The 23,269-nt window shown below is 34.5% G+C and overlaps 1 protein-coding gene and 1 long non-coding RNA gene across 5 annotated transcripts in view; one reads left to right on the top strand and one right to left on the bottom strand.

The window, feature by feature from the left end:
• The window catches only part of LOC105485588 (protocadherin 17), a 97,523-nt gene extending 88,608 nt beyond the window's left edge, over nt 1-8,915 (top strand). For 3 of the 4 annotated variants that reach the window (XM_011747939.3, XM_011747940.3, XM_071081270.1), the window contains one exon: nt 4,200-6,039. In XM_011747939.3, coding sequence (XP_011746241.1) covers nt 4,200-4,882 — 683 coding nt within the window. In that variant the 3' untranslated portion in view covers nt 4,883-6,039. Of the gene's footprint in view, nt 1-4,199 lie in introns of all 4 variants that reach the window. The other variant, XM_011747941.3, reaches the window with a different exon arrangement.
• The window catches only part of LOC105485587 (uncharacterized), a 165,042-nt gene extending 146,065 nt beyond the window's left edge, over nt 1-18,977 (bottom strand). Inside the window, exon 1 of the long non-coding RNA XR_011614759.1 lies at nt 18,824-18,977. This is a non-coding gene — a long non-coding RNA (uncharacterized lncRNA). The remainder of the gene's footprint in view (nt 1-18,823) is intronic.
• Between the last annotated feature and the right edge of the window lie 4,292 nt (nt 18,978-23,269).

The following is a 23,269-nucleotide window of genomic DNA, read 5'->3' as shown; positions in this document are numbered from 1 at the left end:
AATGTTGCTTATTAATGCTTTTAGTCTGAAAGATGTATATGTATATGTGTACATTTATATATATATAAATTTTGTTAATATATAAGCAAACATATAAAATATTATTTTATTTACAATAATAAAATATTGTCTTATTTTTGTACCCCTTATATTATGAATTTAGAACTTCCTGGGATTCACCTGTATTTCTCTTATGGCAATTGCTAGCGATGTTCATAAATGCATAGGTTATGGATTTAAGATTTTCTATTTTATTAATGAATTTTTAGACCGTCTTGGAAAAAGCTAAGTTTTATCACAAACATAAAAATAAAGGTTTGTATACAATATGAATATGTGTGCATGTGTGTGTATGGTTTATGGTGCAGGTAAACTGCAAGTACTATAGTCTTTTGAGTTACTTCATCTGTTTTGCAGAAATGTCATATAAATTAAGAGGCACAATTGAACTAATTAAGGCTACTGCATTTAGATACTTCCCTTTGAGGCCTGCATAATAGTCAGATGCAGCAACAGGAGTATAGAAAGTGATTCTTAATACTAAAAAAGTGTTTAAAGTTATTGAATGTCACATGATATTTCAGGGAATCATGCTTTTAAAAGATTAGACACTATAAACTAATAGTTTGTAACTGTAAACACTATAGTTTACAGTGACTAATATAGGCAGAACTGCCCACAGTTCCATCTTGTGTACTTTAGAATTGTTTTCCTTCTGCAATATAAACATGCTTATCTGTGAGTATCTCTCATCTGCACACTATTTAGATTTTGTTATGTTTCTTGGCAAGGGATGCATTCTGTGAAGGGGTGATCATGTTATATTGAGGAAAGTAGGAAAATAAAACTAAATAATCTCTTGGTAATCCCAGATTGAACCTGAAGAAAAAAGTGAATATTGGATCAACTATTTTTGATTTGATTTCTTCTGTTCAGGGTTTCTGGACTTGTTTTCTGGTGTATATATTGAATATATGAAATGGTGGCTATCTAAATAATTTGCTTTTGTTTTCATTTCCATAGCTTATAATTCAACATATCTATTCCAGAATCCATTCCCCTTAAAGTACAGAGAGCAGTTTGACCATCTACCTTAGAACTGTAGGGCTTAAGTAAATACTCCTCAATGTTATTTTTTTTATACACACTTAACTTATTGAGGGCATTTAAAAAGGTACATGGCAGAAATACTGCTAATACAACTTTTCTTGTCTTAAACAAACCCTGTCTTTGTGGCAGCTTTCCCTCCTTCTCCCTCCACACTCCACTCTACCTTCATCTCCCCGCAGCCCTTGAGTCCCTCTCATTCTCCTTTCCCTCCTTCCCTTCACTTTGTTTTGCTTCTTCCCTTTCTACTTTCTTCCTTTTTTCCATTTGTCTTTTTTTTGTCCAACCAGTCATTCATTGTATATTATCTGTCTCTTCTTTCTGTATTTACCTATTCATCTATTTACGTTTCTTCAAAAATGATTTCCCTCTCTCACAAATTCTAACTTGACCCTTAACAGTTAGAGTTCACTTCGTGCTCATAGTTTCTGCTATTTGTACAAAAGTGTCCATTCAATTTTCTTCACTGCCTGTGAACTGCTGCCATCAAAATTATAGTCTAATCACAAGGTGAACAGCTTGTAATGTATCATAATCAATACTCAAAATGTACTCCCCACGATGTGATATAAAGGAGTTAAGTAAAATGCTGCTGATTTTCAGCAGTGACAAGCAAACAATAATTTTATGTTGTTGGTTTCAAATTCAAGGTCGATTTACACTTTTATACGTCTGCATTATTTTCTTTTTCTCTCTTTTAAATTCATATTGAATTCATTCAGTGTTAGCTATCCAAATAGCTACAATGAAAGGCTGGTCAATATGAAATATGAAGCTGCATTAGCATGTTTTGAAGACAGTGTATGAGTTATAAATGAATTTTAAAAAAATAAATGATGCTAGAAGATACAAAGTATTACTGAGTGAGATAGATTGTAAAGTTTTCTAATTTTCCTTCTTTTTGAAAGATAAAATTTGTTGAAAGTTATCTATTTATTGAAAAGATATTATATTATTTTTTCTAACATTTACTGACAGATATAAATAAGGTAACATTTGCGATTCCCATTTAGAGTAGGTAAAGGAAACATAGACTCATACCTGATATTGAACCTTTCTTTTTGCTTTTCTACGTATTTATTTACTTATTTATTTTGAGACAGGGTTTAACCCTGTCACTCAGGCTGGAGTGAAATGGCATGATTACAGCTTACTGCAGCCTTGACTTCCTGAGCTCAAGCCATCTTCCTGCCTCAGCCTCCCGAGTAGCTGGGATGGGAAGCACGCACCACCTCACCTGGCTAATTTATTTATTTATTTTTTAATTTTTGTAGAAGGGCATCTTGCTATGTTGCGCAGGCTAGTCTCAAACTCCTGGGCTCAAGTAATCCTCCTGCCTCAGACTCCCAAAGTGCTGGGATTATAGGCATAAGCCACCATGCTGGGCCAATATTGAATTTCTGATACCCCCTTTTAAAAAATTTCAGCTTTAATTTAAATACATAAATGGAGGCTTCTGAATAAAATTAATGCCTAGTTTCTGCTGCTCTTCATGTCTGCCTAACAGTCTTTCAATTTGTAGATAGTATTTGGGTCTGTAGATGCCCTGTGAGACTACTTTTCAGCATTATTTCCTGCATAATAAATTTAACAGTGAATATTTAATTTACTCATAAGAAAACATTTCTTTTAAAAAATGAAAAAATTAAAATAGAAGAAAGATACCTAATTTTTTTTTTTATGTTTTGCAGGTGTGAATAAATAGTATAGTATCTTTGTTCTGTCAAGACACCATTTGATTTCTTTCTACAAAATTTCAAACTCTTAAGAAATTATTTTATCTTAAAACCTTTCGAGATAAAACAGATTGTGGGCCTTTTAATGTAAATAATTATTTACATGTTTTAAGTATAATTTTAGGTTTCATATATAGCTTTGAGAAGTGATATACAAATTTATCAATGCTGTTACATTTGCTGCTATTTTAAATACATCTTTCATGTGGAAGTCTTTTCTTGCACAGGACACTCTAAATTCATGGGAATCAACCAGCATCAATTAAATGGCAAATCCCAAGGGCACCTAAAACTGTAGGCACTTCTATTCCCATTATGTACAAGTAAACTGTAAATATCCTCTCCTAAAAGTAAAAGTCTCTGATTTAAAAACAGTCATTAACTACAATAGGCACAACCATTTTTAGAAGAAAAGGACAACTGGGAAGATGTAGCTCAAAGTTATGGTTTAAAATATTGGGGTCAATGGAAGTATGCAGCTGTTCTATAATTAAGGATTTTTTTTTTCATATTCCATGTTCAGCATCTGTGAAGTAGAGATCATTAAAAGAATGCTTTATTTAGATTCTCTATTGGCAAAGGAAAAAAGTAAAAATTCCCACAGAAAGCATTATTATTTAAAATGGAAAATCATGATTTGTCATTCATTTTGAACTATATCTGTTGCGTAAATGCATTTTCACCTACTTACACCCAAAAACAAAAAGCTGAACAGAAAACTGATTACATGATCCGTAAGCCTATCTAATAAAATAGGAATGTGCACTTTTTGACAAGTTTATTCATAATACATTCTGATAAATTCCATTTGCCACTCTCAGTAGGAAAAGTAAGCATTTAAAGGAAACCTTTTATTTCATGACTGTCATCCAAATAGCAATTACAAGCAAAATAGTGATAAAACATTTTTTAAAGAGCAGCTTAGAATTTGTTATGGAAGTTTGCAATCCAGTTTTTGCCCTGTTATTTGATTTGAAAAAAATAATGCTGATAATCTTTTTTGAAGTTCACTGTTTCTAGGATGAGTTATAGAGAACAAAGACTAACTGATATCCCCAGGAGTTTAGTTTACAGTGATGCTCTGTTCTACTGAGAATGATTCTCCAATGGCCACCTCTTACTTCTTCCCAGGCTATGGGAATTCGTTAATATCTAGAGAATAGACTTAAATTAAACCATTGTCTCAACCAGCAGGTTTATGCAACCATCCTGAAATGTTTTAATTATTGTTTTCTTTTCCTTTTTAATTAAGAGACCAGAGGTCAAGCAAGCCCATTGAGAGCTGATCACAGCCTCTGTAGAAATTTAAAGAAAACCCTAATGATTGGATTTGCTGTTTTCTCTTTTGTTTTGCAGAACCAGAAGAGTGTGTTAATTGCACAGATGAATGCCGAGTGCTTGGTCATTCTGACAGGTGCTGGATGCCACAGTTCCCTGCAGCCAATCAGGCTGAAAATGCAGATTACCGCACAAATCTCTTTGTACCTACAGTTGAAGCTAATGTTGAGACTGAGACTTACGAAACTGTGAATCCCACTGGGAAAAAGACGTTTTGTACATTTGGAAAAGACAAGCGAGAGCACACTATTCTCATTGCCAACGTTAAACCTTATTTAAAAGCCAAACGTGCCCTGAGCCCTCTCCTCCAAGAGGTCCCCTCAGCATCAAGCAGCCCAACCAAGGCGTGCATCGAGCCTTGCACCTCAACAAAAGGCTCCCTGGATAGCTGTGAAGCAAAACCAGGAGCCCTGGCTGAAGCAAGCAGTCAGTACTTGCCCACTGACAGTCAGTATCTGTCGCCTAGTAAGCAACCAAGAGACCCTCCCTTCATGGCTTCTGATCAGATGGCAAGGGTCTTTGCGGATGTGCATTCCAGAGCCAGCCGGGATTCCAGTGAGATGGGTGCTGTTCTTGAGCAGCTTGACCACCCCAACAGGGATCTGGGCAGAGAGTCCGTGGATGCAGAGGAAGTTGTGAGAGAAATTGATAAGCTTTTGCAAGACTGCCGGGGAAACGACCCTGTGGCTGTGAGAAAGTGAAAAAAAAAAAAAAAAAAAAAAAAAAAAAGGCATTGGCATTTTCTTGTCTCTTCTGTTGATTTAAAGATGATTCCTCCTGGTGATAACCCATTTTAAAGGGATGAAGAAAGACCAATGCTGCTTTAAGGCTTTTAGTGAACATCTGAAGTGCCGACAAGTATGTTCTTTCCACTGCTGTTTCTTTTTCAGAGATAACAATGGTTTCGTTTTGACCAAACTTATATTAGGACAGAATTATTGATGCTTAAAGAGAAAAGAAAAAAGGGAAGAAAAAGGAGAGAAGAAAAAGGAGGATAAGAAGAATTACCTTTTGACAATCTGTTAGGAAGGTATGCAGTGTGAGAATTGAAGTATTTCTGATCACTCTCAGACTGTCCTCCGTGATTTATGCTGACTTAACTGTTTACCTATAAACCCCATACAAAGCAGGGTCATAATTTGTGATCTGTGGTGGATTTCTAGCAGTCATCACAGGCTTCTACTGAAAGTCCTGAAAAGACCTTGCAGTAGTCCAAGCTACACCAAACATTAACACGTATTTGTGGTAAACATTTCTGTATAAAGTTACCTGACACACATATAAACACAAGGAACATTCCATATCATTAGTCAAAAACAAAAATTAAAAACAACAAAAAAACAAACCTTTGGTCATTTGTAAGACATCTCATGTCGTATAAAAGTTAAATGTAAAAAGATATAGTCCATTTTGTCCTGCACACACGTAGACTAATTCATGTCATTAAAGGAGAAGAAAATTTAAAGATTTAAAATGCCTATTTAGCATTTTAGTGTCCAACAAAGATTTAAACAATGATGAGTATGTTTTAAATTTGACATAGAAAAGTTCTAAAAATTAGTTACCATTGAGTGGTAAGATTCAGAGAAAATTAACTTGATTAATATGTTTTATTCATTTGTGGACACTAAAATAGCTCAGGAAAGTGAAAATGTCTTAGACATACACAAGTCACATGACCATTTAAATGTGCAAATGTAAGAAGATTCAATGTGTTTACATCAAATGACATATTTTTTATTGATTTATTGCAGATTCAGTGCATATGAGCCAAATTGTTGAGTGTATAAGAGCTATATTGTGTATTTTATTAAATTAATATATAGTTGTGTTGCAAAAATATTTGGGCTTATATTGTAAATGGCAAGTGTTGCCTCGGTAGCTGTCGAACTCTATGAGTTTTGTTTTTTCCTGCTTCCTTTTCCCCATGGAGTGTGGGAAGCAGTGCCTCAGAGCAAAGTCTCTTGTTTAATGTATAGTCTACCAAGTACTACAGTACATAATCTGTTCAAAATGTGTTTGAGTGAGCTGATGGAGCTAACTGAAAGGTCAAAAAATACATCCATCAGTCATGGTTATGTGCAAGTCCTTGTAGAAGATTTTATTACAGTCATGCTAAATCACAAGAACTAACATTTGTACCAATATCTGAAACTTCTTCATGTTTTTTCAATAACATACAGCTTCTGCCTATGTAGATATTATACCATCAGTTGGTTCTCAAAGTATTTTAAGTGGTTCAGATGTGTGTTCCCATTAAATTTCAAAAACATGAAAAATGCTTTAATGCATGTATGTACCAGCAGTGGTTACTTGCATTGTGTAGTGTTTTTCAAGAGGTCTGTGTCTTAACAAAATGTTTTCCTTTATCTCAGTGCTCTTCTGCCTCTTTTTTGTTGGTGTCCTTTGAGAACAACACACCTTCTATTCCTTCATTTGGTTACACCTTTTCTTGTGACATTTAGCGAGTTTCAAACTTAATTCCATATGAGGCTAAGAAACCTCAAATTTCAGGAATTGGGAAAAATAAAATTAGCACTTGCAGAAGTAGCAGCAGATGGGAAAATGCCTTGATTGACATTTTCTTTCAGCATTTAAAATTTTTGGCATTTTACAGCTTCATGACAAACAGTTTTGTGCCCATACCTTAGAAAATGTGGTGCTGAGTTAAATAAAGGCTGTTTGAGCACTGGAGCAGAAAAATGCATTATTTGCAAACTGGTGGAGAATTTTGTGCCTTCTCTTCTGGCCACCAAGCCAGTGTAGAAACAGCATAAATGTCATAAAAATTCTTATATTTAAAACAAAAACAAAAGCAAAAACAAACATTGAATTAAATTAAGTTTTGTAATTTTAAACTTTAAAAACTTCTACTGAAAATACTTCCATCAAATGCCATCAATATTTTAGACTGTACCTCGTTTGCAAAACTGCTTTGAGAGGGAAGAGTGGACAACTCCCATCAGCCTTATTCTCCTGAGAACTATATTTTGGTTCCTAGTAACAGCCTTTCCAAAGCTCTACTCTTGGTGTTTATTACTCATAAATGTTTAAATTAGAAAAGAAGGGATCTTGTACATGTGAAACCTAATTGACTCTCTATATTTTGGACAATTTATGTATCTGAATTGTGTTGTCTCTGTTATATGACGTTATTTTTGCCAGGAGACTACAGGTTGATTTAGCTTGATAGCTGAAATTTGATGGAAAACTGATTTCCATTTAGTCTTACCAAGTGTTGCCTCTCTCTTACTAGACAGATAACCACTTAGTAAAATCTAAAGCAGTATGTAAATGAAATCAGCAAAGAGAGTAGGGTTTATTTTTTAAACATTCTTAATGCTAAGTAACCAGTTGTTCAATTTATTATATGTGTCTGAGGACATTAAAACACCATAAGATTTTAAGAATTGGTTGTGCCAATGGGTGAGGGATTTACCTTTAGGCTCTCTGTCACCAGTGATTTACTAGTGTTAGCTGTTTAACACATTATCTGTATTTAGTAGTGATTATTTATTTACAAGTTGGTGGTAATACAGCAGTCAGGACTCTAAGCTTTTATAGTTGAATTGAAGAAATCTCGCTTTCATTCATTTAGCTGGCAACTGCCTTTATCGCAGACCTCTGGTGCTTGGCTTTCAAGGAAGCCTATGAGATGCCAAAATCACACCTTTAGGGAACAACTTGCTCTAATAGGTGATGCATGAGCAAACAGTGAGATTTGAAGGGGTTTTAGCATAATTTAGAGTGTGAAAAAAAAAATCAGTTCACATCTTTCAAGTACTAACCCCTCAAAAATATCCCACACATACAAAATATGTGATGTGATACTACTTTAGGTCTTTTAGGTCTTTAAGTAACTGAAGTTAAGCACAGAAAAAAAAAAATCACTTCATGGAAATTTCAGTAAGAAACCCAAACTTCTAAAAATTGCATACAGATGAATTAAAAAAAAAAATCAGCAACAAAATAACTTTTTCATCAGTTAAAAGTAGTGAGAATCTGTGTTAGTTATACCTATACCAAAGTAAACATTAAAGAGACATATCATGCAATTTCAAAGAATTCTTTCATGCTATTTCTTAACCTGACACTTCTAACTTTATTGCAGGCAATAGACAAAGATTGGCTCACTACTCCATAGGTTAATTGAATTCCTGGTTGAGAAACTAACTTGTTTTGTTTTCCAAAATTAGCTGAAATCTTGTAAAACATGACTTCTCTTTAAAGAATCTAGACATTGCTCAATTTAAAATATGGCACCATAAAAAAAAGCCATGTAGTAATAGAGCATATGCTATTTTAGAACCAGGTTAAAAGCTGTTTGTTATCTAATAGAGTAGAAGTTACTGAGTTCAACAAACAGACAGGTCTGGCATAATATATGCCCAGTCATAATTGTCTGATTATATTCTTTTGACAACAGACAGCATTTATCAGAGCATTAATTCAAATGAGAGTTTTGGCTATCAAGATGTGTTGATTCGAAATATAATTGAATGAGACCTGATTAAAGTCTGACTTTCCTGGCCCCAGTGTTTTGCAGGTTGGCTATTTCCATTATCAACCCATCACTCCATAAGGTTCTTAGCTGCACCAAGTGATTGGTGAACAAGGACAACAACAAAAGCAGCATACATTGTATGGATTTATCTCAACGCTATTGTTTAACGGCTGTGTTTAATGTGACCTATCTGGAAAATGAGGACTCTGAATAAAAACCTATTACTAATAGTAGTGTTGCCTTCCCTTGAATTCATTAACACAGAAGGGATGTGTTACACACTGCATATCACAGGGACCCTGATCGTGATTATTTTAGAAAAGCAAACTGTGGCATCACAACTCATTTTGCTAGTTATCTGTTTGACAGTAAAATAAGACTTAAAAAAAAATACTTGATAATATCACTAGTTTCTCAATAGAAGTGGATTCGCAGTCTTTCACATAGCTTAGATAAATTGACTAGTTAAATAATTACCAAGGGTTCATAGCCTAATGATATTTGTGGTTTTTAATATTTGCAATTAGTATAAAGATAATTTGGCATAAGATCTCAGAGGATTTCAGAAAAGTAAGTTTATAAGTCCTGTCATAATCTTACATGACTGATGAAAGCAAATAGAATACTCCTCCCTCATCTGCAGGGGAAACGATCTGAGACCCCTAGTAAATGCCTGAAACTCCATATAGTACAGAATCCAATATATAAAATATGTATAAATGGTATTTTAAAGTAAACACATATTTATCTTGACATTTTACAATAATAAATCTCCTTTTCTCCCCATTTAATAAGCATCTATTGCATTCATACTATGTGTTTGCTTTGGGCTATGATGCCTCAGGAGTAAACACTAAAAAGGAATGGTGTCAGGGTTACTATCTTGTTGGAGAAGTAATTAGGTACATTCTAATACGCATTACTCTTTATAAATTAGATTTGGTTGTTTGCATTTTTTCTCAGTTAATCCACACATCCCATATATCTGCCATTTCACTAAATGAGTGACATCTTCTAAATTTCAAACTAGTGTAATATTCTTTTTGTTTGGACTTTATTTATTTTTTTAATTTTACTTTTCTTCCAGCAGCATAACACATATCATGAAGAGTGCATTGCCTTTTCATATCTAAGAAGATCTTTATGGGTTATATTTATTGTTATAGATTAAATAACTTGCATATTTATTCTTTTGTTCATTTATTTGCTTGCTTTTTCTTTTTTTATTGAAGACCATTTACGTACTACGTACTATACAAGGATCCTAGCGTACAAAGAAGTGCTAAGCCAATTACATTTTGCTCTTAGAATATGTATAGTTTTTGCTTGGTGATATTTACTAACATAGAAATTGACCTTATGCTACCTTGACATTACTACTTAATACAAGTAATTTCATTACATAATAAAAATAACTTTACTTTTAAGAATAGCAAAAACCATATGCTTACCATGTCGTTCCTTCACTGCTCTCAAGTAGACCAAGCTGTTAACTGAGTTACCTGAACAATCTGACCAGGGTGGTACTGGTCAACCTTTTTTCTTTATTTATTGAAGATCACTGAGTCTTCAATAAAAGTACTTCAGGGACTCAGTACTCCCTGAGAACTGAGTCATTCAAATGAAGCTCGCTGTCTGGCTATGCTGCAATTAGGAGGAACTGTGGAAGGGACATATATCACAGGCTTACTCCATATCAATGAAATGTTAAAGTCCTCCATATAATATTTACTTAAGTAGGTATAGTCACTAGATACAATTATTTGGCAATAGCATCATTCTTTGTAGAATATGAAGAAAATTAATTTGTAAAGATTAGTATAGCATCAATAAGGCACATACAAATAGATCAGCCAGCTAAAAGACCATCTTAAAGCTCTTTATTACCTGCTTTTGGAGGTGGATGCATTCAGCTCACCAATAGCATGTATCATTTTCTGTTCATTTTAGACACTAATGATATTTTAAGAAATCTATTCTACATTAGGGATCAAATTCTCAGTATTCCTAAAGGAGGGTGCAGCTTCTTTTAATGTTCCTCATTTTAAATATTTCAGAAAGAGTTATCAAAAAATAACTTAGGTTTTGGTCAAACTATGGCAATAAGTATTTTACCGCAAGGAATAAGTAAAGGAGGGAAGATACTGGTGAGCTTTTACAAACTATGTATTACACAGGTCAACTTACCGTTCATTAGCTCTAATTAGTTGCTCTACTTTTTCTCTTACAAAATGAAGCATCTCACTTTGAGAGGAGTGACATATTATTTGTTCCACTCTCCTTTTCTTATACACATTAAGTTATTTATAATAATCAAATAAACTAAATTTTGATTATGATTCATATTTTAAAATAATGCTTTCTGAAGTTATGTAATTCAAATTACTTTGTAACATATTCCAAAGATTGTAAGGAAAAATAACCAAATTTTAAACCTTTTTAAAATTAACTTCAAATAGATTATAACTATATTTTGTTCAAAAAATTGGCATTCAGCACTGCTTATATGAAGACTATGCTTACTTTCCTAAGGATAATTCAGAATCTAAATTAATACTAATAAACTCTGCTTATAGAGCATATTTCAATTCACAGAACACTTTCACAAATTGATAAGACGTTACAGAAGTAAGAATTCTAAAGCTCAAAGAGGTCAATGGACTTATCCAAGGGCAACTAGTTGGGAAGCCTTGTACTCAGACTTGAACCAAAAGTTCAATTCCTCCTGTTATCATAGACTTCGTGAATTCTGCAATCCTGCCATATTTAAAATCTTACCCCTCTAGTGTCTTCAATGTAACATTTGAAACCGTTTTCAAAATTATTCCACTAATACGATTGTCTTTTAAATTCACTGTTACATCATATACTTTAGATCATCTTTATGTTAATAGTTCTTAATGGTCAGGATTGTTTCTCCAGGATTGCCTTCAATTTTTCATTGCCATTTTAAAGATATTTCACAACATGGGTGGTATGGGCTCTAAAAAATATTATGGCACATTAGAAATTTTAAGTGAGCTTGGTATATTTTCACCTGGAAGCAATTATGTAGACTGTATTGAATTCCTTTATATCATAAAGTTTTGCATATATAAATTAACAGTATTATCAATTGGCTTCTTAGAAATGGTTACATAAGTTCTAGTAATATTAAAAATATATTTAAATATTACATCCATACATATGGGTTAACATACACATATAAAGGCATTAAAGCCTAATAATTTCAGAAGCCAGTGTCATAAAACAAAGGGGAAGGAGAAGTTAAGTAACAGCAATATGGCTAATAAATAAATAATACATTTTAAAATGTCTGACTTGCTTCATTTATATTAAATAAATGCAATTGTATTGCCTTCTTCAAAGATTAGATGAAAAGGTAATACTGAAATTGCTAGTAGCCACTTTCAGGGTGGTTAATCAAGTGAGGCTGGCCTGACTCTGAATTTAACTTACTAAAAAAAATTGTTCAATATCTCTCCTTATAACTTGCAGAGATCCATCTTATTCTCAAGAGATGCAGTAATACATTTCTAATGTTCTTTAAGCACTACTTATTTTATATTTTAGAAATTAAATTAAAATAGATGGGATGGGATATTCACTCATTTCCTTGATCTGCTAAATACCAGTACACTACCTCTTTAACAGTCTTAAGTCATATTTTGATAGTATTTTCCCTTACCACTGCAGCTTAAATGTTGTCTTTAATTTAATAATCTGCTTTGAGATAATATTTTTGAACTTTTATTTTATCCTTTCTCTTTAAGAATCAAATTTATGTCCTTATCTTTTTGTCCATAGTATTACTAAACATTCTTTAATAGTTGTCTACTATCTCCCATGTTATTATTATATTATTTTCACTTTTATTTCATAATTTTCTCTCAATGACAACTAAATATTATGTTGTCTTTCTCATCTACTTATTTCTCTATTAAAATAACCCCCATATGTCCACATGTTGTAAATCAATGATGGAAGTAAGAATGACCTACTCAATAATTACATTAGGTGGAAAATGTCCAAACTACTTATGTAAACCTGAAGGAAAACTAACAGTAGTATTTAGGTATAACCCACATGGAGTGTTGAAACGGGAAGTATACAAAATGATAAACAGGTTAGAATGACAAGTCTCAGATAAAATCTTTATGCAAGAGTTCTTAGCTATCTCATTGAAAGGTTGAATAAGTGATAGAAAGTTAATTATCTTACTATATTATCACCAATTCCTGTGTATTAAGAAATCCTCATTTTAAGATCTCACCATGTGAAGTGTTTGACTTTGATTCGAGGGTAAGAGAAGATAACCTCTGAGATTATGTGCTCATGATTTCTTAACCTGAATTTCTCCCTAAAAGATTTCTAAAATTCAAATCTTACCTGTACTTCATTTCTTTAATTTTGCACAACTACCAAAATTAATCTCTGTTTATAATCTAGAGGAGGAAAGGAAATAAATGAATGGGTCAAATATGACTTCTCTGGTGCCTTTCCTTCCAGAGAATGTACATCCCAATTCAATTCAACGGAATTTTATGGAGCATGTATTGTATATTTTGACACCATGGGGCATACAAATATTAAGTAGATACAGTTTTTGTCTCACTGGAATTTATAATATACTGAGAAATGAAGATATTTACAAAATATAGACTGTAGTTGGTACTATGAGAAAAGTACAAGTCACAGTGAGCAAAAATTTTTTCAAAAAAGCAAAAGCAAGTACTTTCAATGAAGGAAATCAGAGGTCAAAAAGGCAATCAGTAACAGCTTCTTGGAGACAGCAGCATTTGAATTGAGCATTTAAGGTAGGACAGGATTTTGGCAGCAGAGACTTACAGGAAATGCATTCTGGAAGAAGAGAGAGGCAGCCTGTATAAAGACATTTGAATAAAGTCAGGATGTATTCTGATTAGAAAGTTAAACAGAGTTAGAAAGGTAAGCTGGAATAAGGTGGGGATTGTTCCAAATGTGTCACTTAGGAGATGTCACCGTGATGTCTATCCTAAGGAAGATCCTTAGCCAAGAGACTTAAGGACACCTGAATTAGAGTCACTAGATTGGAGAGCTCTGCAGAAGACTTGCCAAGCTGAATGTGAATTCAGGAAAATAACAGTAGGACAGCTTGCTGCTGCCTGGTGATCCATTCTTTATAAGATGCCGCCTAATAGCACCTTGTTCTTGGGCCAGGTCCAACTATCTAGAGGCAATGCCAACTTTGCTGAATCTTGCAATTCTCAGCTTCAAGCCATCATCAGAGTATTTATGTGTATGTTTCCAACTTCCCAGAAATAATTCTTTGTTTGAAATCTGAAATCATCTTTGAAGCTTTGGCAGACAAAGAGACAGAAGAGAGAGGTGAAGATCAAGGGCAGGAATGATAGGAAAGATGTCCATGCCTTGAAAAGTGACTTTTAAATATTCCCAGGTCCTCCAAGCAGCTCCTGAAATCTGCTGTGTGAATTCTGTTAGGCAGAATAATTTTATTCATAAGAATTGTTTATGTGTGTCCACTGTCCCAGGAACTCCCAAAGTTGATAGAACTGTCCTGTCTTATTCTTTCTATAATATTCTATGTTTACTGGAGCTTGTACTAACTGGTATTTTGGCACCAAAATAGAGAATAAGTAGTTCCCAACTAGGGACAATTTCCTCCCCACAGATATTTGGCAGTGCCTAGAGACAATGTTGATTGTTAAGACATGGGGATAGAGAAGTTGTTGATGCTTGCAACCGGTGGGTAGAGCCAGGGGTGCTACTAAGCACCCTACAATGCACAGGACAGGCACCCACAACAAAGTTTTATCCAGTCAAAAATGTCGACAATGCCCAGCTTGAGGATTCGTGCCATAGAGAGAAAGGACATAGATAAGAAAAGAGGAGTGAACAACACTGGGCTTTGGATATTGAATATTAAATAGATTAACATGTTTTTCTGTTTTGTGTGTTTTTTTTTTTCCCTAGAGTTTAGAGAGAATTTCTGGAGATTCTTTCCTTAGCATTCAGTACTACTTCCCAACTTCGTGGGGATATGTTCTTCTCTGTAGATTGGCAGGGCCAGTGTCTTCCTGCAACTGAGAGATTAGCTCAGGCCCTAGTCAGTACAAAAGCATACATGTTGGTAGAATCGCCATGGAATGTAAGGGAAAGGCGTTACTTAAGATGACTGTTTACTCTTTTTTTTTTTTTTTCTTTTGATATGGGATCTCACTTTGTTGCCTAAGCTGGAGTGCAGTGGCATGATCTCGGCTCACTGCAACCTCTGCCTCCAGGTTCAAGCAATTCTCGTGCCTCAACCTGCCAAGTAGCTGAGAATACGGGCGTGCACAACCATGCCCAACTAATTTTTGTACTTTTAGTAGAGACGGGGTTTCACCATGTTGGCCACGCTGGTCTCAAACTCCCGACCTCAAGCAATTCGCTCGCCTCCACCTTCCAAAGTGTTGGGATTACAGGCGTGAGCCATGGCGCCTGGCCTTCTCTACTCCACTTGAAAGAATTTAAAATGGATTCCTTAAGGAAGGCAGGTAAAACAAAATTCTCAGCTATGAAAGGAGAGAAAATAATCTGTTTCTGGGACTCTCTCAAAGGTCTAGCCTTCTGTTGCGTTTTAGACATATTGGCGTGACCAACTTATTCTCCATCTGAAGTCACCTGACTTAGCGTGTATGTGAAATCTGTCTCTACCATGACTTTGGGAGTCTGTAGAGGCCAAATACTAAAAAGATAATGATGTTAGAGTGGTAGCACATCAAGAAATGGCAATCTTCAAGCAGAAGCTAGCTAGCCATATGTATCCCTGAATGCTGTAGAAGGAGTAGAGATCTTTATTGATCTCTTAAGTATCTTCCAAGCATAAACACTGATTTTAATTCTTTTAAAGTAACACAGGAATGTCAAAAAAAAAAAAAAAAAGTCAGGTTGACTTTCTAAATGAGGTGAGGGGAAGGTGAGTGCAAACGTTTCTTAAAAGTTTTTTTTTGTCTTGACACACACTCTGTTTTACCCATCTGTAAGGCAGGGTAGGCGGCTCCAATGCACATTTTATGAATTTGAACTTGAGATGACTCTAGTTTTAAAATAATAATGGTAATGTGTTAAAAGGGTGACAAGAACTCCAGTGCAAAGTTGAAAGTCTGCACACTGACAGGCTAATTAATATAAATAGTAATTACCATAGCCAATCCACATTAGAGACAGGATTTTATTTGGCTAAGTATGAACTAAGTGTGTTAAAAATAAAATTATTATACCTTGTAGTGAATACTAGTATTACCGACAGACCAGGAACCCTGAAAATCAGATACTTTCACAAAGGGAGGCAGAAGAAAAGACTACAGCCTCAGCTTTGGGAGTGATCCTTCCATTGGGACTCAGTAACCTCCCCAGCACATTTACAAACGTGTGTATCTCCCTATTTTAAAAAGCAATATAATTGTGATCTACCACTACTGTTCAAGCTAATTTACTTCCTAATGGTTTATTTGCATAGTGAAATTTGCATTTTATTTTACAGTAAATGTTATTATTGCTCCACCTGCCCTCTCTTAGATGGAACACCAAAACTAACAGTGAAAATAGAAACAATTTAAGAAGAGAACAAATATTGGAAACATCTCACTTAGGCATCCTCGCTTGACAATACGGAATTTGGCAGCCAAGATAGGGCATACCAAACCTTGATACTTTCTACCTTTCGTGTATGAGTGTGCCAGCTTTCCATTTCAGTCATCTCGCTTCCTGTTTCTCTGTCTCTCCGCCTCTCTCTCTCTCTCTGAGTGTGAGTGTGTGTGTGAGTGTGTGCGTGCACGTCCAAGTGCTTGTGTCTACTGTTGCAGTTCAATAAAGGTAATTTCCACAAGTGACGCTAAGCCATACTAAGTTCATTGTGAGGGTGCATTCATACTGAGAAATGTTAAAGACAAGTAAGAAGTTACATGCAGGCATAGAATGACTTACCAACCTTTAACATCACTCCTGCCTGCCTGACATTTATTGGCCTCAGGCAGACAGGAGTCCAAACTGCAGATCACAGCCTAATATAAAAAGCATTGCTGGCTGGGCCCGGTGCTTCATGCCGGTAATCCCAGCACTTGTAATCCCAGCACATGCCTGTAATGCCCACCTGGGCAGCCCAGGTGGGTGGATCATCAGGTCAGGAGTTTGAGACCAGTCTGGCCAATATGGTGAAATCCCGTCTCTACTAAAAACACAAAAATTAGCCAGGCATGGTGGCGGGTGCTTGTAGTCCCAGCTATTTGGGAGGCTGAGGCAGAAGAATCGCTTGAACGTGGGAGGCAGAGGTTGCAGTGAGCTGAGTCGCACTACTGCACTCCAGTCTGGGTGACAGAGCGAGACTGTCTCAAAAACAAAAAACAAAACAAAACAACAACAACAACAAAACATTGCTTTCTAACTTCTTAATGTTATCAATAACACAAAATCTGGGGATATATTTTCCCTTTTTGTTGAAGCACATGTATCATTAATATAAATAAACCTATATACACACATATATATGGTTTTTTTCCTGGTTCAAAATTCAAATTCGAGGGTGACAGCTGTCATTTTAAAGGTGACTCACTATAGTCATTTAGAGGGTTCTGTAAGAGATAGATAGGACTTTATTGCCCAGGGAGCATTGGCAGGTAACAATTCTCAACAGCTTTTAATCATTTCAACAAACTTACACACGTGTGTCAATTAGCTTATTTGGGAAAGTTAACACAGCAATCAGAGAACGATAGAGTGCTGGAATCAAAAGAAAAAATATTCCATAAAATTTTTACATACAGAAAAGAAAATGTAGGTAAAAACATATTTGAAAGTTTATTTTTTTAATCCTTCAGCAAAAACTCTGAATTTTCAATAATAAATTTCATGTTTATGTTATTATTGATGATAATTCTTAGATGCTTCATAAATAAAAGTATTAGGGGTAAAACTTTTAAAATGTAATGAATTAAATAAAAAATTGAAGGCACATAATTAAGCAAAGTCATTTTTCTCTTTGAAAACTTTAATCATTATACAATTAAAGGCTTCCAAATGAATGTAATGGGAAGTATTTTCAGTTACAAAGTCACAGAAAGGAAGTAGAGAATGGTGAAGTCATGGACTGTAGCTTAACTACCTCAATTAGAATCATAACTCTCACCCACCACACTCAACTATGTGCATCAGTTACAGGCAAAACACAACCTTTGGGCCAAATCCATCCCCTCGTCTCTTTGTGTAAATTAACCGGAAGCCAGCTATGCCCACTTATTTACTTATTGTCTTTGGCAGTTTTCCAGCTGAAGAGTTCGCTCGTTAGGACAAAACTGCATGTCCCCAAAAGCTAAAAAGATAACTATTTGGCCCTTTAAGGAGGAAATTTGTTGACTCTTAAATTATGTAACTGCTATGTGCTTTAATTTCTTAATATGCAAAATGTGAACGATAACAGTAACTCCTAAGGTAATTGTAAGGAATAAATGAAGTAATACATGAAAAGCTTGGAACTATTTGGACACATAATAATCTTTCAAGAAATGTTATCCATTATTGCAAATGGAATATTCTCAGTAATACCAATCTTCCCACATCCAACCACAGTACATAAATTCAAAATCTTGTTGAAGGTTTTTGTCAGACAAATCGTTCTAAAACAAAACGCAACAAAACAATAACTATAACAAAACAGTTCAAATATTGACTGAGTTTATTGTAGTTTCCCGGCCATTACGAGCCACTATATTCCTTGCACATTAATAGCCAATAAATCATGTAAGCATTTACCATTATTATTTCACCAGAATCCTGAAGGCTTTTACCTTGTTTGCCACTAGCTCGTAGGAGTATGTAGTCCATGGTCAAATGCTTCTCAGTAAAGTTAAACAAGTGGCAGCTGGCACCATACAGCTCTGTTATAATGAAAACATGAGGTGGCTGCCATTACACAGTCCTGCACTAATGAGAACAGTAGGAGGCTAGCATTACAATGGTCTAATGAAAACAGGAAATGGCTGGCATTAAAGTGGTATAATAAAAACAGGAGGTGGCTAGCATTACCCTGGTAGAAAAAATAAATTAAGAGATGTCAGGCCTACCCAATCTCATCTCCATTATATATGACCACGGTACTCACAATTTGGACCAGTTCCACTCAAAGTCAATCCAGTGTTGGATGAAAACATGATTTTTTTTTCACACTTTGCTTCAAAAGTTTCTTCTGTTTCAATGTGTGTTTTCCTTCTGCAAATGCAAGCACGTTATAAAATAACGATATAATTTACACTGAATTCTTTCCCTCCCCCTTTACTCCAAAAAAAGCAACATTATTTCCGACTCAGAAGAAGATTGGCTGGAATAAAAGCCAACAATTCAAAAGGAGTTTCTAATTTTGTCCTTGCCTTTTCCTCACCATTCTCTTTTAAGTATCCAATGGTGACTAAATACTCAGACTTGCATAAAACACACTGAAAAGGAACACAGAAAGAAAAAAAAATGTTGTAGAGAAAAAAAAAAATAAGCATAAAATCAATCATTTAACTCATTCAACGAATGGACTTTTTTCTCTGAACAAAAGGTCACGTTTATTCATCCATTGGTTGATTTTTTAAAAATATGTTAGTGTAGCTAGAAGACTCTTGTGCATAGCTCTTAGACAATAGATTTGCCAGAATCCTGTGCTCTGTTGTAACTCACAGAGCCAGCTGTATCTAATCACTCTGGTTTTTTTTGTTGCTGTCTTTTTTGGGGGGATGGGGGACTAAAAACTGAGCAAGTTGGCACAGTTCAAGGTCAGTACGTTAAGAAAGCACATCAATCCGCTGTCATTCGGTGGCTCCAATTTCCATTTTAAATGTATATATCAGCTGCTTTGTTTTTTAATTTAAAAATGCATGCATATGTACATATTCGCCAACGACTTCCAAACAAGAACAATGCCAAAAGTATTAAATACTTCTACGGAAAGGATCCTGTTTCTGTAGGCTCAGATACTGCTGAAAGCTTTAGGATCCTGATGCCGAAAGCAGAAGCAAACATTCTGATAAGATACTCAGGTGAGAAAACAGCAGTGTGATTCAAATAAGGTCAAAATAAAACTTTTTAGTCCAGTTGTATACACTGATAACATTTTAATTTTCTCTGCTCCATAATTTTTATTGGTTTTCTCAAATATTTCTGAATATATCCAATTTCATGAACACATTTCTAATATACTAAAGAAGCAAGAAGGTGACAAGGAAAAATAATTTTCTTATATTGTCCCCACTTACCTTCTACATTTAGGTAAGGTTAATTCTTCCTTTGCTGAATATGCCTTTATTAGAAATCATCAAAATTGATATAAAAATTTAGAAAGATAATTGACAACAAAAAGTCAATTAACATTTCTTATTGTTTTCAAAGAGATGGAAGTTATAATATTAAAAAAGTGCTTTTGTCCCATGTTTAAAGGCAGAATAAAATTAATGATGCCCTGAACACTAATACATATGCTGCATAAAATCTGTTGCTGGGCTTGCATGGGACTCACAGACATGGCTTAATCGAGACACAAAGTGATGCATGCCATGCATTCAAAATTAGCATCTGGCTCGGGGCCACTAAATTTGGCATCCCAAGAACTGATTCTATGCTCTGCCAAGTTTCTGCAGGGACTAGACTCACTGAATTCTGAATCACAGCCTCTAATTTCCTCTTCAACAGAATCTCTTTGAATTGTGAGAGCAGAGAAACTTGCAAGTGGACATAAAAATTGAATGTGAAATATAGAACTCTTCAAAGAACATTCTAGATAAAAGTTGGATACAGAACGTGAAATATTTCCTGTTAATCAATTGTAATATGGACTGCTTACTAGCCAGCTTGCCCCATTCAATTTGTTTTCCTTACGTAAAGAGGGGACACGATAGGCTGCTTGTTCTGCCAAACTCCAAATAAATACTTGAAAGCTCATAAATTTCGCATATCATAAATTTACTTGACAGGTTTCATCACACTGTAAGCAATATTTTTTATTTGACACATTTGTGGAAGAAATGGTGTTTTGCCCTATTTCCAAACTAATCAATTTTGTCATGGTTGGCATCTTTATTACATTATTAAATACATCAGTCAATACCATCTGATGCAATTGAGTCCTGTTATGTAACAAAGTTGCTAAAACTATAGATTTTTTTTCCCAAAGTCAAATCAACAGGTAGAAAAGAAAATTATTTTTAATGGAATTTTTTAAAAAAGTATCACCATTGAAACTATTTCTGATTTAAAATAATAAATTGACCTTTTTTCAGGTTATGCTCAAAATCACCGATAATTGTGTTTCGCTGAAAGTGCTGCATCAAGCATTTGATTATACATGATTTCAGCTTTTGCAACCCATGAAACCAAGCACCTGGAAATTACAAAGGGATCACAAATGAATGAGGTGGTAAAATGTAAGAAGGACTTGAAAAAGTCTTGCTTAGAATTCAAAAGAGGGGAAGAGAAGAAAGGCTTAGAAAACATCATTTAATAGGGGAAAGAGAAATCACTCTTTATTTTAAATTATTTTTTAAAAACTCTACAGAAAAGGGTTAGTAAGTTTTATTGCAGGTCAATAAAATTGTTTTAAACACAAAAGATGCTAAGAGAGGGAAAATTCAGGGAAAAAAAAGTCCAAGTGGTTAGTTTCCTTCTCTACTGAAACTCATTAAAATAGCTTTAAATGCCAATATACAATAAGAACACAGAATTAAGTCAAATTTTCATAGACAGTGTCAGCATTATTTTAAAAATTTAGTATCTTATCTGGAAAAAGCAACTTAATTTCTGATTTACCCTCAAATCAGAAAACCTAACAACCATTCAATCGTGCTTTTGAAAGAAAAACAAAATATTTAATCTTATCTAGAAAAACAAAATTTCCATGATAAAATTATTGTATTTTTAGCATATCTGAACTCAGAATTCCACAAGAACTGTTGGTAATATTTCACATTGGAGCAATTTATATGTGACTCACCTCATTAAAAGTGAAAACTTAAAGACTTTGTGTGTCAATGTTTTTACGATAAAGCTCTCTCTAGGTAGAAACATAGATACACATAGAGATCTATCTATCTATTTCCTACTGGTTCTAGTTCTCTGGAAAACCCTGACTATTATTATTACTAATATTATTACACGGGCATACCATAATATTTTCAGTACTTGAAGCTAATTTATTTAATGGTAGTTTTGGTTTTAGGACTGTTGAGGACAATGTTGGGAAATGCAGCCTCAATTAATTTTTTTACCCAAAGCACATATAAGTTGATTATCCCAAACATCTTTTCAAAAGAATTGACACAGAAAGTAACCACCCAGCTGTTTTAAAGAATAAGTAGAAGTTTGTGTAGTGAAAGGAGGGATGAAGAAATCCCTGCAAATAATTCTAGGAAATTGAAGCAGTACTTGTAAAATCTGGATGTCTGAAAGATCATGACTTATTTAGAAAATTATATTAATAGGAAGCTTTCTACTAGAATGATCAATTGCTGTCAAGCACATTGAATGATTTCCTGGCAAGTATGTTATAGAGGAGGATTTCTCAACATCTCTTTGAAACACTCGGCTTCCTTAAAAAAATACATCTAAAACTCTTATTAATAACATATTACTTATATTAGTTAATTATGTGCGACAAATGCAAAACAATGTGACTTAATACACTGATAGCTGATAACCGAACAAAATAAAAACATTTGCAAATTGTATATAAACAGGAATACAAAACCAACAAAACTCAGATTAGCCTGGAATCCAGCACTTTGGGGGCACAAGGCAGAAGTGTCACTTGAGCCCAGGAGTTTGAGACCAGCCTGGGCAACATAGTGGGACCTTATCTCTACAAAATAAAAACAAGAAAATTAGCTGGGCATTGTGGCACATACCTGTAGTCCTAGCTACCCAGGAGGCTGAGCTGGGAGGATCACTCAAGCCCAGCTCCCTTGAGATTTCAGTGAGCTATGATCTTGCTACTGCACTCCAGTCTGGGTGACAGAGTGAGACTCTGACTCTGAAAATAAATTTTAAAAAAAGAATACTTAAATTAACCACAATTAATTTAAGATAATGAATAATTGTGTTTCACTGAAACTGAATTGCCACTTGAAATGTTAATATGAATATAGCACAGTGCTCTGTTGAGGGACTGAGTGCAGGTGGTTTTGAGTTTGGCACTGTGCATCTTACAATGACGTAAATCTCCTACCACTCATCTGGTTTTGACCCACTGTAAAACACTCATTAGTACACATACCCTGGTGTCTTTTGAATGAATGCATCATTTACATATTAATTATGTCTTTATTCTTTTCTCTTTAGCCTACAAACATGGTGTTAGGTTCAAGCTTAATACCTAATTTTTAAAAAAATCTTTTTAAAAATGAAAACCTATACTTCAAAAGTTCTGGGAGAAAATGTTCCAATACTCAAGGATATATCTGTATATCCCAGAGAACATATGGACCCCAATTGAAAGAAATTATTATAGAAAATATTTGTATTATGTTAATTTGTTATCCTGAGGTATTGGAACCCAAATTCTTTCTCTTCTCCTTAT

Source organism: Macaca nemestrina, chromosome 16, assembly GCF_043159975.1.
Source record: "Macaca nemestrina isolate mMacNem1 chromosome 16, mMacNem.hap1, whole genome shotgun sequence".
NCBI lineage: Eukaryota > Metazoa > Chordata > Mammalia > Primates > Cercopithecidae > Macaca > Macaca nemestrina.
This window is presented reverse-complemented; position numbering and strand designations above follow the sequence as displayed.